At 36.9% G+C, this 15,530-nt stretch overlaps 1 protein-coding gene across 1 annotated transcript; it reads right to left on the bottom strand.

The window, feature by feature from the left end:
- Positions 1-861: 861 nt before the first annotated feature.
- Olfr173 (olfactory receptor 173) lies at positions 862-2,025 on the bottom strand. Its single transcript, NM_147000.2, has one exon. The coding sequence runs from the start codon at positions 1,925-1,927 to the stop codon at positions 962-964; it is 966 nt and encodes a 321-aa protein (NP_667211.2). The 5' UTR covers positions 1,928-2,025; the 3' UTR covers positions 862-961.
- Positions 2,026-15,530: the final 13,505 nt, after the last annotated feature.

A 15,530-nucleotide genomic window follows, 5' to 3' on the forward strand; every position in this document is an offset into this window, starting at 1 on the left:
GAGGCTATGGAGCACTCATGAAAAGGGACTTAGTATGACTGCACTGTGGAATACCCAACAGGGAGCTGAAAGAGTCAGATGCAGATATTTGCACCCAACCAATGGATAGAAGCAGCTGACCCCTGTTGTTGAATTAGGGAAGGATGAAAGAAGCTGAGGAGGAGGGAATCCCGATAGAAGGACCAGCAGTCTCAATCTGGACCCCCAAGATCTCTCAAACACTGGACTACCAACCAGGCAGCATACACCAGCTGATATGAGGCCCAAAGCACACATACAGCAGAGAACTGCTGGGCTTGTGTTCATTCAGAGACGATGCACCTAACCCTCAAGAGACTGGAGGCCTCAGAGAGTTTAGAGGTCAGGTGGGTTGGGGGTGGGGTGGGGGTGGGGATCCACTTGGAAATAGGGGAGATCAGAGGAGGTATGGGATGTGGAACAGTAGGAGGGTGTATGTGTGTGTGTATGTGTGTGTGTGTGGTGGGAATAAAATGTTTTGTGCAAAAAATAAAAAATAAAGAGTTCCTCAAAATTCACCTGCTACAATTTTGTTGCTCTTGATTTCAAGTGACATTTCCCAGGTTCTGTTATACCTTAGCTTACCCAAGTATTCATGCTCTAAGCTATTGAAATGAGTTGATTATAAATGCTTATATGATGGAAATGTGTATTTTAGCTGCAATTGTTTTGCTGTCTTTTAGATGTTTACTATCCCCAACATTGACAAGGGCCAATGACGTGAGACTGGTAGCAGACTATTTGGAAATTTGAATCTCAAAGTTTACCTTTTATTTTCTTTTTCTATTTTCTGTTAAGATCCATCCCAATTTACTATTTTACCTATATTTCCACCTGGCACTCTGCCTCTTAAGAAAGCCTTATGGACTTTAACATTTTTGCACACAGTTTACAAGCAATTCTACTGTGTAATCTCATGTGAGTTTTCTGCTGAATTGAGTTTTTACACAATAATAGATGCTTGTTTAAAATTTTTTGAAATTATTTTTTTCTGCAGAATTTTCTGCAAGACATTCTTTACTTCTTTATTTCTCAAGCTATAAATAAATGGGTTTAGTAAGGGAACCACTATTGTAAACAAAATAGCAGCTGGCATGTCCTTATCACCTTCTTCTAGCAAATTTGGTCTAATGTACATAAAGAAAAGAGATCCATAGAATAGTGAAACAGACAGAAAGTGGGATGCACAGGTGGAGAAGGCTTTGATCCTTCCCTCTTTGGATTTCATTTGGAAAATTGTATAAACAATGAAAAGGTAAGATATGAGGACACAACCTATTGTGAAGACTTGGATTGAGCCTGAAAAGACAAATAATACAAGCTCGTTGATATAGGGGTCAACACAGGAGAGTCTGTACAAAGGAAGAATATCACAATAAAAGTGGTTGATTTGATTAGACCCACAGAATGCTAGTCTAAATAATAGCCCCACATGAACCATAGAATGCAGGTTTCCAGCTATGAAAGCTCCCGTCGTCATCTGAAGGCAGAGCTTCTTGGACATCGTGGTGTGGTACTGCAGTGGGTTGCATATGGCCACATAGCGGTCATAGGCCATTGCTGACAGAAGAAAGCAGTCTGCAGTTTCAACAGTGCACAGAAAATAAAACTGTGCCATACATTCATACAGAGAGATTATTCTGTCCTCAGAGAAAAAGTTCTCCAACATTTTAGGGGTAATAGCACAGGCACAACAAGAATCTATAAAAGCCAGGTTGCCCAGAAAGATGTACATTGGGGTGTGAAGAGAACGTTCTTTGGAAATCAGAATCACCAGACCCATATTCCCTATCATGGTAATCAGATAGATGAAAAAGAATACTGCAAACAGAAGGCCCTTCATTTCAGGGTGGTCTGTAAATCCTGTGAGGACAAACTCACGTTTCATGGTGTGGTTTTCTTCAACCATTCCTGATCTCTGAAAATAAAAAGTTGGGGTTTAGTGCACTAATTTATCGTGTGTCTCAAACATTTTTAAGCTTTCTTTGGTTCAAAGGAGGAGATGCATCCTGAGTAAACCAAAATAAGTCAGCTGGACTTGTGTTGCGTGCCCATGTCATAGCATAATCATTTCTTTTCAGGGCTAGAGATTGAGCCCATTGTGTTTTATATGCTAGGCAAGTGGGCTCATCACCAAAGTACATTCCTTGCTTAAGTGATTCCTTTCACTCCTATATTAAACAATGCCCCATCATAGTTGCATGAAATATGTCATACGGTATTCACATAGATTGTATTCATTTACTTATAAATAGGACAAGGCATGTCTCAGGAAATTACTTTATGAATTTATAGTATAACTTATATCATTGTTCCAAACAAATTCAATGATGTATTTGTAATAGCTATGTATACTCTTTAGAAGACTATCATTGTTACAATATTGATAGCAGTACTATGCACAGTATCCAAACAGTGGCAAGAGTTCAGATGTGCACAGACAGATGGATGGATAGGATATGTATATACATAAAATGGAATATTAATCATTCTTATAAAGGAATATGAATATCAATCTTACAACATAGGTAAAATTTGTTAAATGAAGGAAGGCAGTCACAATGGACACGTTCCATAATTCTGGTTAAGTGAGGTTCCTACAGTAGACAAACTCAGAGAGATAGTGATGACTTTTGAGGAAACTGGGAATAGAGTTATCTGGTTTAATGAGCATTGATATTCTGTTTGGGAAGATGGAATACTGCAGATGAGTAGTGGTCACAGCTGCACAAAATAAGTGCACCTAACACTATGAACTACACAGTTACATAGGCTACAATGGTAAATTATGTGTAATGTACTTCAAAAGTATTGTAATATGTGTTTAGGAATTTTCTATCTTTCATAACGTGTTCTATTTATACTGTTATTTAAGCATATACAAAAATGAAATTCTTCAGGAAATGAGATAGCTGCTAAGTATTTTCTTCTGAGCATTGGTATGCACAGTCATACTGGTGACACAGAGAGACAAAGAAGAGCAAGATTGAGACTCATAGTAGCAAGAGACAGAAAGACAACACAGAACAGCTAGCTAGCTAGACAGCTAGACAGACAGACAGACAGACAGACAGACAGACACACACACACACACACACACACACACACAAGATAGGGAGCGGTGAGACCTGAAGAATAGTAAGAGAAAGACAGCACAGAAAGTCAGAGAGAGGTGAAAGGGAGGAGTGGGGAGTAAGGACAGTTTTAGGACTTCAAGCTTATTTGTAATACCATTTATGCTTGCAATGTAAAACAATTCAACTTTTATGTGTACAAATAAGTCTAAATGTGATCAGAAGAAACTTAAGGGTTACAGTTGATAAAGTCCCATGTAGGTTTAAAAACTCATGAAATCACACGTCCAAATAAATGGATGTTTTTTAATAGTTCATATATATATATATATATATATATATATATATATATATATAAAGCTTACAAATTAGCAGAACTGTTGGCAAATAAGTGAATGGCATCAACACTAATGTTTTAATAAATAAGAATCCATTGAGTTCCTTACTAGAAACACATCAATTGAACAGTGAAGTGTTTCATCATTTTGCCCATGGAAACAGCAAGATTTTTTTTTAAAAGAAGAAATGATAATATTTGAGATCTGCACATATGAAATGGAAAATTAGCTACATTTTTGCAAATTGGCGGAATCCCTGGAAAATTACTGGATAGTAGAAGGTGGAAATGCTTAAATGTTTATACATTTTGACTATTATTTATGATACAAATAAAATTTTCATTGGGACTAGTCAAAGAATTGAGCTAGAAAGCTCTCTCAAGTTTCACTGAGAATTAAAACAAAGTCTGGTATAAAATTAGTTATTTTTCATGCAACTTTCCTAATACACATAGGAAGTGCCCCAAACAGAAAAATTAAATTCCATGCAGAATGTCAGAAGTGCCATGATATCATTATTTTAAATTAATCTCAAAACATTGCACATTTACTCTCATTATAGTATAAAATACACCTATATTTTGTTAAGTGTGGGCTTCTCTTTTATTGAGAAATGACAGAAATGGATGGTGATCACTTACCTAGTGTTTAGACAAAAAAATGTTTGGGAAAGGGAGTTTTAATAGCGTAAAATTGAACAGTTCCAATCACAAGAAGAGACAACTCTAACTTAGAGACTATTTCAAGAATCTAATATTTCTGGAAAAGCACATTTAAAATTCTTTCTCACCTGTTTTTCTCTGATGAGAATTGTATAGATGCTGGCTCTTTGCCTGATGTGGCTTAAGGAGGGTACAACAATAAATTTCTGTTCACTTGTCCATTTAAGTGTACATGTTATTGGCAGAGCATTATTCAAATATTCAAAGTAATTCTAGAGAGATTTACTTGGCTTTGACACCAGAGCATAGCCTGAGAGACCCAATCTGCTAAACTTTGAATGTAAGCTAAATTGGAGTAATTACTTATATCCTTTGAGACAAAGCAGATAAGACACACACTTATTTTGAAGACAATTTAAAAAAGACTCAGAAAGGAAATAAGCTTATGCTAGCTACCATTTCGATTTTAAAAAATAGCAAGGGAGAAAGAAAAATTCCTAGTTGATCAGCAAAAATTGCCCAGGGAAAGTTGTGTCTGAGTTAGGATTGTTACTTCGGAGGGGAGAAAGTCTGGTGTGAACAGAGTTTGGACCTTTCTTATAGTTTTTAAATGTCAAGATGCAATTTCAGGATGTTCTCTGAAGTTACAATATCTTTATTACTTTAACTTACTACCTAAAATAATCGATAATTTGGAACTTACTGCAAATTGCATTTGCAATAATTTAGAGTATTTTGGAATAATTTGTGCTATAATTTGCAAATATTTGGAATAATTGCAAATCAGAAGCAGCATCTTGAAAACATTTTTTTCTCCAAACTTGGCTTCTCCCCAACATTTAGTGTTGATTCCTTAGTGATGTCTAATCTCAATTTTCACCTTTTCATTGTTGTTGTTAATTACCATAGCAGTGAGCTGATACCCACTATTAGAAATTCTCTGAATAGTCCCATTTAAGTGTAAAAGTATATTTTGGCTCATAGTTGGGAAGTTTCACCTCATGACTAGTAGACAGTTTTGATTCAGGTCTGTAGTGAGGCAGCACATCACAGTAGTGGTTTAGAGTAGAACAAATTACCCATCTTGTGGCCACAGTACAAAGAGTAATGGAGGCCTGAAATTTCTGTGCTACTAGCATGTGGTTTTTATTATTATCGCTTCATAATACAACTTGAAACCTTGTACAGTAATACCTCCATAATTGTTACACTTGCTTAGGATTGTTTGGTATTCTGGGGTCTTTTGCGTTTCCACATGAAGTGTAGAGTATTTTCTACAAAGAATGTCATGTGAATTTTGATTGTTATTATAAAGATGTGAATTACGAAAAATGATCATTTTCACAATACTAGTTCTACTCATCCATAAATATGGAGGGGGGTGACTTCCCATCTTCTAGTGTCTTCTTCAGAAAACTTCATATATTTAAGGTCTTAATTGTAGAAGTCTTTCTCTTCTGTGGTTCAGTTTAATTCTTAGATATTTTAATTTTTTTGAGACTATTGATAATGAGTCTTCCCATTATTGGTACATAGGAAGACTACTGATTTCTGTAAGTTGATTTTGTATCCTTCCTCTTTGATTAAAATGTTGATGTCTTCTGAAGCTTTCTGGTGGAACCTTTGGGTGTTTGATCTATATAATATAATACTATCTACCAATAGGGATTATTTGACATCTTCTCTTCCTATTTGTGTACCTTAGTTTATTTCTCTATCTGACTTATTGCTGTAGCTAGTGCTTCAAGTAACACGTTGAAAAGTAGTGGGAGTAATGGATAGCCCTGTCTCACTTGTGATATTAATGAAATTACATTGAAATTTCCCATTTATAATGATGTTATATGTGGTTTCATCTAACTGTAAGTGAAAACTTGTTAGAATTTTGAGGTGACGCATCCTTTATGGGGTGGACCAATTGTTGTTTACCCACTATTCTCCTCTTACCTTTAAAAAATGTGAGCCAATCAACAAACAGTGTTTCAGAAAACAACATGATCCTAACTTTAGTACAAACTTTGGAATTGCTAACTTAAAAAAAAGTGAGTCATATTGATATTCAGAACTTCAATTCAAGCACCATGTATTTTACTGTTTAGCCATGCAATTACATAGTACTTACTTTATAGTGATTATTATGTACTATCATGATTATACATTCTAGTCTCATAAGCTCACCTTCTGTTAGGAGCGATAGGAGGTATATAGAGATAACTATGAAAAATAAAGAAAAAATAAAATCGGTAAGTGCTGTGCTGAAGGTCATGTGATAAGAATAGCTAGGACTTATTTTAGAAGAGGTGAATGTAAAAAGTCTATGAGAAAAGTTGAGTAGTCAAGCTGAGGTGTGACTTTCAAGAAACCCAAGGTGGAGATTTCTGATTTCTTTGGAGACTCAGTCATGTCATGTGATGTTTTTCTGGCAACTGTCTTACAGAGAATGTTTTTGCTGAAAGAGATACATTGGAGGATGCTATGCTGAGAACAGACATATGGTGTTTGTATAGAAGCTGCTTGGAATAAGGGCACATGATGTTTTAGTGGCAACATAAGGGAACACATGATATTTGGAAAAGGTATAAATATAACCCAACAGACAATGGATGATGCTTTGTAGCATTGCCTCTCTTAGCTGGTCTTCGCTGATGACACTGTGGTATTGATTTGCTTTGCCTTCTGTGCTGATCATTGTTTGTTGGGACTTTGTAGAAAGAAATTTGCCAAAGAACTTGTTGTGGTGTTCTGGAGGCATCTTGCTGCTTCCTTGGACTTGTGCTGATTTGCAGAGCCTTACAGTTTCTTCTGGATCGAACTGCAGGTGCTGATTCATCGTGAGTGGTGTATGCTAGTGTATCGAGCTATTGCTGTTGATTTCTGTGAGCTGAACCTCTAATATCCAGAATGGATTCACTTCAAAGAACTATTTCTAAATAGCTCCCTATCTTCTTTTGCTTTATTAATCTTTCTTTTCCACTACCTCTGGTTGGTGGTGGGCTAGAAGGTAGGTTAAAGTATTTAAGTACCCCTATTAAAGTAAATTTTTAAAAATATAAGCATACAAACCAATCATGGAAGGTTGGGGAAGACCACATTAGGTATAGGGGAAATGTAATGAAAATTCTTTAATGTAGAATAAGCTACCAATGTTTGTGAAACCCATAAAGGCTAGAAAAAATTCTTGGAGTTAAAAACCTGATTTTAGGGGTTTCGCAACATAAAATATATAAGAATTTTCTTTTCAATTAAGGAGAAATCTTTGGAGGATGTATTAGTTTTGAAAGTATAACAAAGTAAAAACAGAATTCTAGGCCTTTAGGCCCAGGCTTGAGAATGTGGCCTTTTTAAAGGTATGCTAATCATAAAACAGATAGCGACATTCCTCTACCCACCTACTTCCTGGGTTCAAAGAGTGCTCATTCAAAGTAAGCCACCCTGACCATTGCCGGAACCCGCTATGCAAATGTGCTTTTGTCAGGGGCTCTTAGAAACTGTTTTGAGAAATAACCCTCACAATTACCAGGTATTCCTCGTGACTCTTGTAACTTTGCACTTCCTTGTGACTCTTAACTGGTATTTTTGGTATTTTCCAACAACGCCCTTCCCACCTCCTTGAGTTGTGGTTTCTTCCTTTAAATACCCCCTTATTCAGGTACTCGGGGTGCCACGGTCCTCTACCCCTGCGTGCTGTATGACTGTGGGCCCGAGAGCGCTCTTGAATAAAAATCTTCTTGCAATTTGCAGCAAGACCATTTCTTGTGGGTGATTTTGGGGTGTCGCCTCTCCTGAGTCAGAACTTGGGGGAGTCCTCACGTTGTGGGTCTTTCAGTTTCTTCTTGCTGCTCAAACAAATTACCACAAACCTGTAAGGTATAATTAGCAGAAACCCATGTTATCACATTTTTGGAATGTAGATGTTGAAAATGTGTCCCAGTTGGCAAAAACCAAGGCATTGACAAGATCATTTCTGGTGGAGACTGTAGGGAAGAAGTCATTCCCTTCACTTTCCTAGCTTCAGAATATGACATTCCATGGCTTATTTCCCTTTCTTCAGAGATTGCCAACTAACATCACTCTGATATTGTACTGTTCTATATTAGTTTAATATTGTTTCCTGTCTTTAATAGTTAATGTACTATTTTGAGTGCATGTGAATAATTCTCCAATGTTAAGGTCAGTTGATAAATCATTGTAAAAACATTTACAACTTTCATTTGCTCATGTCACATGTGGATGCAACATATTCACAGCCTCCATGGATTAGTTTTTTTTTTTTTTAAACCTCTCATTTTCCATTATTTTCAGATTTACATGTTTAAATGGAACATTCTACATCCATTCCCATAGAAAACAGATAAGTAGAAAAGAGAAGTCTAGCTACTTAGATCTTAGAGTAGTTCAGAATTATGGTGGTATTGTTGTATTTGGATAATTGTAATTGAAGGTACTCCTTGAAGGATACATTTTACTCCTTCATGCAACAGTATTTCTATCTCAAATCAGTTACCCAGTACTAATGATCCTTTCATCTGTACTGAGCAGTTTCCAGAAATCCTTATCTACTCCTTATGGTGCACTTTGTGTGTTGTTTGCACAGAAAATCATTTGCTGTTTCAGAACTTACCCAATTTCCTATCTCCAAGGGCCAAATTTCTAATAAAGTCTCCAGTGAGGAAATTTGGTTCTACTGAAATTTCATTGGGTATTATTAATTTAGAAAAATTTCCTTAGCTAAGCAGTTAAAATTAGAACCAATCAAGCCATACACAGATATGATGGCTTGTTGAAAGTATAAGAACAGTATACACATGAAACTTTTCAATATTTTCCACTATGAAGTTTTATTCATTTTTTTGAGTTCCCATGGGATATTTGTGATACATTAAGAAAAAGCACCTATCTTCCCTGAACCAGAAAAGATTAGGATACATAGACATGCACATACATTGTAATACATCCCAACAAAAGTAGACTCCCTTTGGAATACTTGCCAATTAAATAGAGGCAATTTCTACTTTTTCTAAAATGTTTAAAAAACTTTAAATCTCTTACTGTTTAAGTGAGTCTAATAGGAATTTTTAAAAGGAAAAGCTAAATAATTGTACTATTTAAAGTTTTTTGTTTGACAATAGAATGGTTTTTATGTATTTTGATATAAATATACATATCTGTATAATGCATCAAAATATTAATGCACATATATACATGTAAATATAAAACTGTTTAAATTTATAATATTCATAATGTAGACAGAAGTCTATTTTTCTGTGAAATAGAAATATAATTGCCATTTGATACTTTGCTCTTTTGGGAGGTGCATAGATTATTTCTTCTGTTTTATTTTTACTTTTTATCTAATCACTGTCCATGAATTCTCTTGAAGTTCACTATGCATCCTTTATCCCTTTTAACTCCTTAAAGCTGGAGTTAATCACTTTTTAGAAAGTAAGACGAACTTCATGTAGAAAATAAGTATACCAACCTCTTGTGGATCAGTGAAATATCTAGTTATCAATATTTGTTACCATAGTCTTCCATAGATCTCTTCTTCATTCTATATCTTCTTTTCTTTTCCATGTATCTACTTCTAGTCTGTCTTTCTGTATGATTGCTCATTGCTTTTTTATGACCATATCATCATCTACTTGGAATTACACCTCCTAGTTATCTTCTCCTTTTTTCTCTATTCTAACTTCTCCATGTGATGGTGTATCCATACCTTCCTGGATTAACTTATTAGCCACATTATATATAATACTGAACTCTCATGGACTTGGATAAAAATCAAGCCTAGAGAGGTTGGCAGAATGGCTATAATTGGTTATGCTAACTCTACAGTTTTGGGGCAGTCACGGAGTCACTCTGGAGCAAGAATGAATGGGCAACATGCTGTCTCCTACACAGTAGCTGAACTTGTCCTTTCAAGCAAAAGAATCAGATATTTCATGAAGTCACCCTAACTTGGTCAAAGCATATCAGAAGTACCATAAAACAATAAATAAATATAGTTTTATTTGCAAAAAAAAATAATATCAACATCAGCTATTTGTTTACTTGTTTCCACTTTGGAAAAAGGAATATTTTTATTCTAAAATTACTTTTATCACCACAGAAAAGTGAAACAAGTGACATAAATCAGAAATGTATAAAAGAAAAATTAAAATATATATGAAATAAATAATTTATGGCCACCTAAAACTACTATTAGCATCCTAATGTATATGTACAAGACAATTAATGAGAAGGACCTCAATTGGTTAACTTACTGAATAGAGAATGTGGAGTTCTAACATGACATATGTAAACCTTGCCCCGCAAGTCACAAGGACTTCTTGGAAGAAGGAGCTGAAAGATTGTGTTAGACAGAGGTGGAGGTTGAATTCAAGAAAATATTGTTTTCCAGACATAGTTAAGCACAGTTGCATATATGATCTCACTTGTAGCTGTTCAGCGGCCATGAAGAACAAGGTACACTTGGAAGAAGAGCTGGGGATGTAATAGGATGGACAGATGAGAGAAATAATGATCCAAGACAAAATTCTCTGATCAAGGATCAATGTTTAATTTTTGACTCTGATTATACAGGGGGAAAACCCAAAGACCCATCCTTTGTTCCCACTGGATTCTATCCCTTTGTCTCAGCTGGATTCTGTTGCAAAACAAGCTCAGCAGCTCAGCAGGCAGTCTGCTCAAGTCTCTGGCAGGAAGATGAAAATGTAGTGAGGCCATAAGAGGTGGATATACTGCCACTCTCCACGTCTACATTCTCATAAAAGTTGGGCAACAACAAATTGGACTCAAGGAAGAGGAAGAAAAATGAAACTTAATGTTGGGTAGGAATATGGGTAAGGGTAGTGATGATGTGAAAGAATGTGGGAGAGTGAATATAAACAAAATTTATTATATAGGATTCTTAAAGAATAAAAATGTTAAAAAATTAATTGTGATTTATATCACTAAAACATGTGCTTACTTTTAAAGTAGTTGATATTAATGGTAACATGTAACAAAAGGACATAGAGATTATGTGAATAGGTATTCATATTTGTTACTAAAGAAGAAAGAGCTAGTTGTCCCAAGACCACAATACCTCTATTGATTTGAAGTAGAACTTTCTGATATTCAGACTTTTGTAGCTTGTTTTACCCCTGAACTGTGCATTATTTTCATTTGGCTCTGCCTCTGTGTCTATTTTTTACAGTGCACCAAGTTGTTTCCTTTTTATTCACTCTGCAAGATGTTTTCAAAATCATTTATTCTTTTAGAAAATTCTTAAAACAATTTTGTACGTGGTTGAGCCAGTGTCCTTGTGCCAGGATGGAGAGTCTTCTGGATATATGCCCAAGAGTATAGCTGAGTCTTGAGGAGACTTATTCCTAATTTTCTGAGAAACAGCTATATTGATTCCATAGTGGTTGTACAAGTTTGTCCCCTCACCATCAATGAAGGAGTGTTCTCCTTGCTCCACACCCTCTCATCTGAATCATTCTGACTGGTATAAGATGGAATTTTAGTCATTTTTATTTGAACTTCCCTGGGCTAAGAATGATGAAAATTTCTTTTAGGTGCTTCTTATCCATTTAAAATTATTCTGTTGAGAAATCTCTGTTTAGATCCATATCCTATTTTTCAATTGGATTATATGGTTTGTTGATGCCTAGTTTCTTGAGTTCTTTGTATATTTTGGATATTAGCTCTCTGTTAGATGTGGAGTTGTTAAAAACCTTTTTCCATTCTGTAGGTTCCCATTTTATCCAATTGACATGTCCTTTGCCTTACTTAAGCTTTTCAGTTTCATGAGGTTCTACTATTGTTCTAAAAAGTTGTCTTTTATTCCAATGCTTTCAAGGCCTTTCCTCATTTTTTCTTCTGTTAGATTTAGTGTATTTTCATGAACCTCAAGAAGAACGAAGACCAAAGTGTGGACACTTTGCCCCTTCTTAGAAATGGGAACAAAACAGCCATGGAAGGAGTTACAGAGACAAAATTTGGAGCTGTGACGAAAGGATGGACCATCTAGTGATTGCCATATCCAGGGATCCATCCCATAATCAGCTTCCAAACGCTGACACCAATGCATATACTAGCAAGATTTTGCTGAAAGGACCCAGATATAGCTGTCTCTTGTGAGACTATGCCAGGGCCTAGCAAACACAGAAGTGGATGCTCACAGTCAGCTATTGGATGGGTCACACAGCCCCCAATGGAGGAGCTAGAGGAAGTACCCAAGGAGCTAAAGGGAACTGCAACCCTATATGTGGAACAACATTATGAACTAACTAGTACCCCGGAGCTCTTGACTCTAGCTGCATATGTATCAAAAGATGGCCTAGTAGGTCATCACTGGAAAGAGAGGCCCATTGGACATGCAAACTTTATATGTCTCAGTACAGGGGAACACCAGGGTCAAAAAGTGGGAGTGGGTGGGTAGGGGAGTGGGGTGGGGGAGGGTGTGGGGGACTTTTGGGATAGCATTGGAAATGTAAACGAGAAAAATACCTAATTAAAAAAAAAGAGAAAAAAAAACGATTTATTGTATCTTGTTTTATATAATGGTCTTTGATACACTTGGACTTGAGTTTTGTGCAGAGTGATGTGTATGGATCTATTTTCATTCATCTACATTCAGGCATCCAGTTAGACCAGCACCATATGTTGAAGATGCTTTTCTTTTTTTCATTGTGTTTTTCTGGCTCTTTTCAAAAAAATCAGATGTTCTCATAGATGTGTGAATTGATATCTGAGTCCTCAACTTAACTCCATTGATCAACCTTCTTTTATGCCAATACCACGAAGTTTTTAATACTATAGCTCTGTAGTAGAGCTTAAAATAAGGGATGGTGATACCTATGGAAGTTCTTTTATTGTACAGGATGGTTTGAGTTATCCTGTTTTGCTTGTTTGTTTGTTTGTTTTGTTTGTTTTGTTTTTATATATGAAAGTGCTTATTGTATTTTCAAGGTCTGTAAAGAATTGTGTTAGAATTTTGATGGGGATTGTGTTGAATCTGTAGATTTTTGGTAAGATGGCCTCCTGTTTTTAAAAAAGAGGATTATTTATTTATTTTGTGCATATGAGTACACTATTGCTCTCTTCAGACACATAAGAAGAGGGCATCAGATACCATTGCAGATAGTTGTGAGCCACCATGTGGTTGCTGGGAATTGCACTCAGGACCTCTGGAAGAACAGTCAGTGCTCTTAACCACTGAGCCATCTCTCTAGCCCTAAGATGGTCACTTTTACTATCCATCCATGACCAGGGGAGATATTTCCAGGTTTTGATATCTTTTTCGAATTCTTTCTTCAACAACTTAAAGTTACTGTCATGTAGGTCTTTCATTTGCTTGGTTAGAGATAACTCAAGGTAATCAAAAGGGCAACTGACAGCAGCAGATTCAGAGACTCACGGACAAATATTCAAAGGTGTTTAGTGAATCCAATGAAAGAGGGGGAGGAAGGATTAAAGATAGTAGGGTAAAGAATGACAGCAGAACATGGCCAACAGATTCAATTAACTCTGTTTCAGAGGGGTTCACAGAGACTGAAGTGACAATCAGGGCACTTGTATGGGTCTGAGCTATGTTCTTTGCAAATATATTATGGTTGTATAGATTGGTGTTCTTGTGGGACTCCTAACACTGGGAGTGGGGCTTTTTCTGACTCTTTTGTTTGCTTTCAGGACCCTTTTTCCCCTACTGGTTTTATGTTTCAGCCTTGATATGAGGCATGTGGCTAGTCATATCATGGTAACCTGTTACACCATGATTGTTTGATAACAATTGAAGGTCTATGTTTTTTCTGAAGAATAATGGAGGATGAGTAGATCTGGGGAAGAGGAGAAGTGTGTGTGTGTGTGTGCTGGGAGGAGAGAAGGAACGGTAAGCTACAGTCAGGAAGTAATACAAAAGAAGAATATATAAGTTAAAAATGTAAGACTTTCTTCCTTCTGGTCTTTGACTCTGCCCAGGGCAGATCTAGATCCCCTCTCACACCCAGAGACAGAAGGTCCATCAAAACCAGGCACACAGGTGAGACACCTCCCTAGGGCAAGCACCACAAGGGGCCCAGCAGGTGTACAACCTATTTGTCTTGCCTAAGACACAATTTCCTATTGGTATGAAACTCTACCTGAGGGTTCCAGCCTTCTGCCTATACCCAGAGACAGCCTGACTTGAGGAGGTCTTAAACGCGTTCTCACGACCGGCCAGGAAGAACACAACAAACCAGAATCTTCTGCGGCAAAACTTTATTGCTTACATCTTCAGGAGCCAGGAGCGCAAGCCCCAAGCCCCAAAAACGAAAGGCCCCCCGCTTACATCTTTAGGAGCCAGAGCGCCAGCGCGCCAGCGCGCCAGAGCGCAGAGCGCAGAGCGCAAAAGCGCAAGCAAGAGAGCGCAAGTAAGAGAGCGCAAGTAAGAGCGCAGAGTAAGAGAGAGAATGGCGGAAACCCCGTCCCCTTTTAAGGAGAATTATCCTTCGCCTAGGACGCATCACTCCCTGATTGGCTGCAGCCCATGGCCGAGTAAAGGCAGAGTACATGTAGTGGAAAATTACTCTTGGCACATGCGCAGATTATTTGTTTACCACTTAGAACACAGGATGTCAGCGCCATCTTGTGACGGCGAATGTGGGGGCGGCTCCCAACAAGGAGGTCCATTATAACTCAGCTCACAGGAAGAACAGGTTCTAGTGAGAGATAGCAAGGCCAGTTAACACCAGATAACCAGATGGTGAGAGGCAAGCACAACACAGTCAACAGAAACCAATGCTACTTGGCACCATCAGAACCCACTTCTCTTGCCACAGCAAGCACTGGATACCCTAACACACCTGAAAAGCAATATTCTGACCCAAAATCTCATCTCATGGAGATGATAAAGAACCTTAAGGAGGACACAAATAACTTCCCAAAAGAAATGCAGGAGAAAACAGGAAAACAGGTAGAAGCCCTTAAAGAAGAAACACATACATCTCTTAAATAAATACAGAAAAACATAATCAAACAGGTGAAGAAATTGACAAAATCATTCAGGATCTAAAATGAAATAGGAAAAATAATGAAATCACAAAGGGAGGTAACCCTGGAGATCGAAAACCTAGGAAAGAGATCAGAAGTTTAAAATGCTAGCATCACCAACAGAATGTAAGGGATAGAAGAGGGAATCTCAGGCATGAAGAAACCATGGAAGACATTGCTACAGCAGTCTAAGAAAATACACAGTGCAAAAGCATTCTAATCTAAAACATCCAGAAAATTCACGACACAGTGAAAAGACCAAATCTAAGAATAATAGCAATATAATAGACTGAAGATTCCTAATTCAAATGGACAGAAAACATCTTCAACAAAATCATATAAGAAAGCATTTTTAACCTAAAGAAAGAGGTTACATACAAGAAGCCGACAGAACACCAAATATATTGGGCCAGAAAAGAAAT

This window comes from Mus musculus, chromosome 16 (genome assembly GCF_000001635.26).
Source record: "Mus musculus strain C57BL/6J chromosome 16, GRCm38.p6 C57BL/6J".
Lineage (NCBI taxonomy): Eukaryota > Metazoa > Chordata > Mammalia > Rodentia > Muridae > Mus > Mus musculus.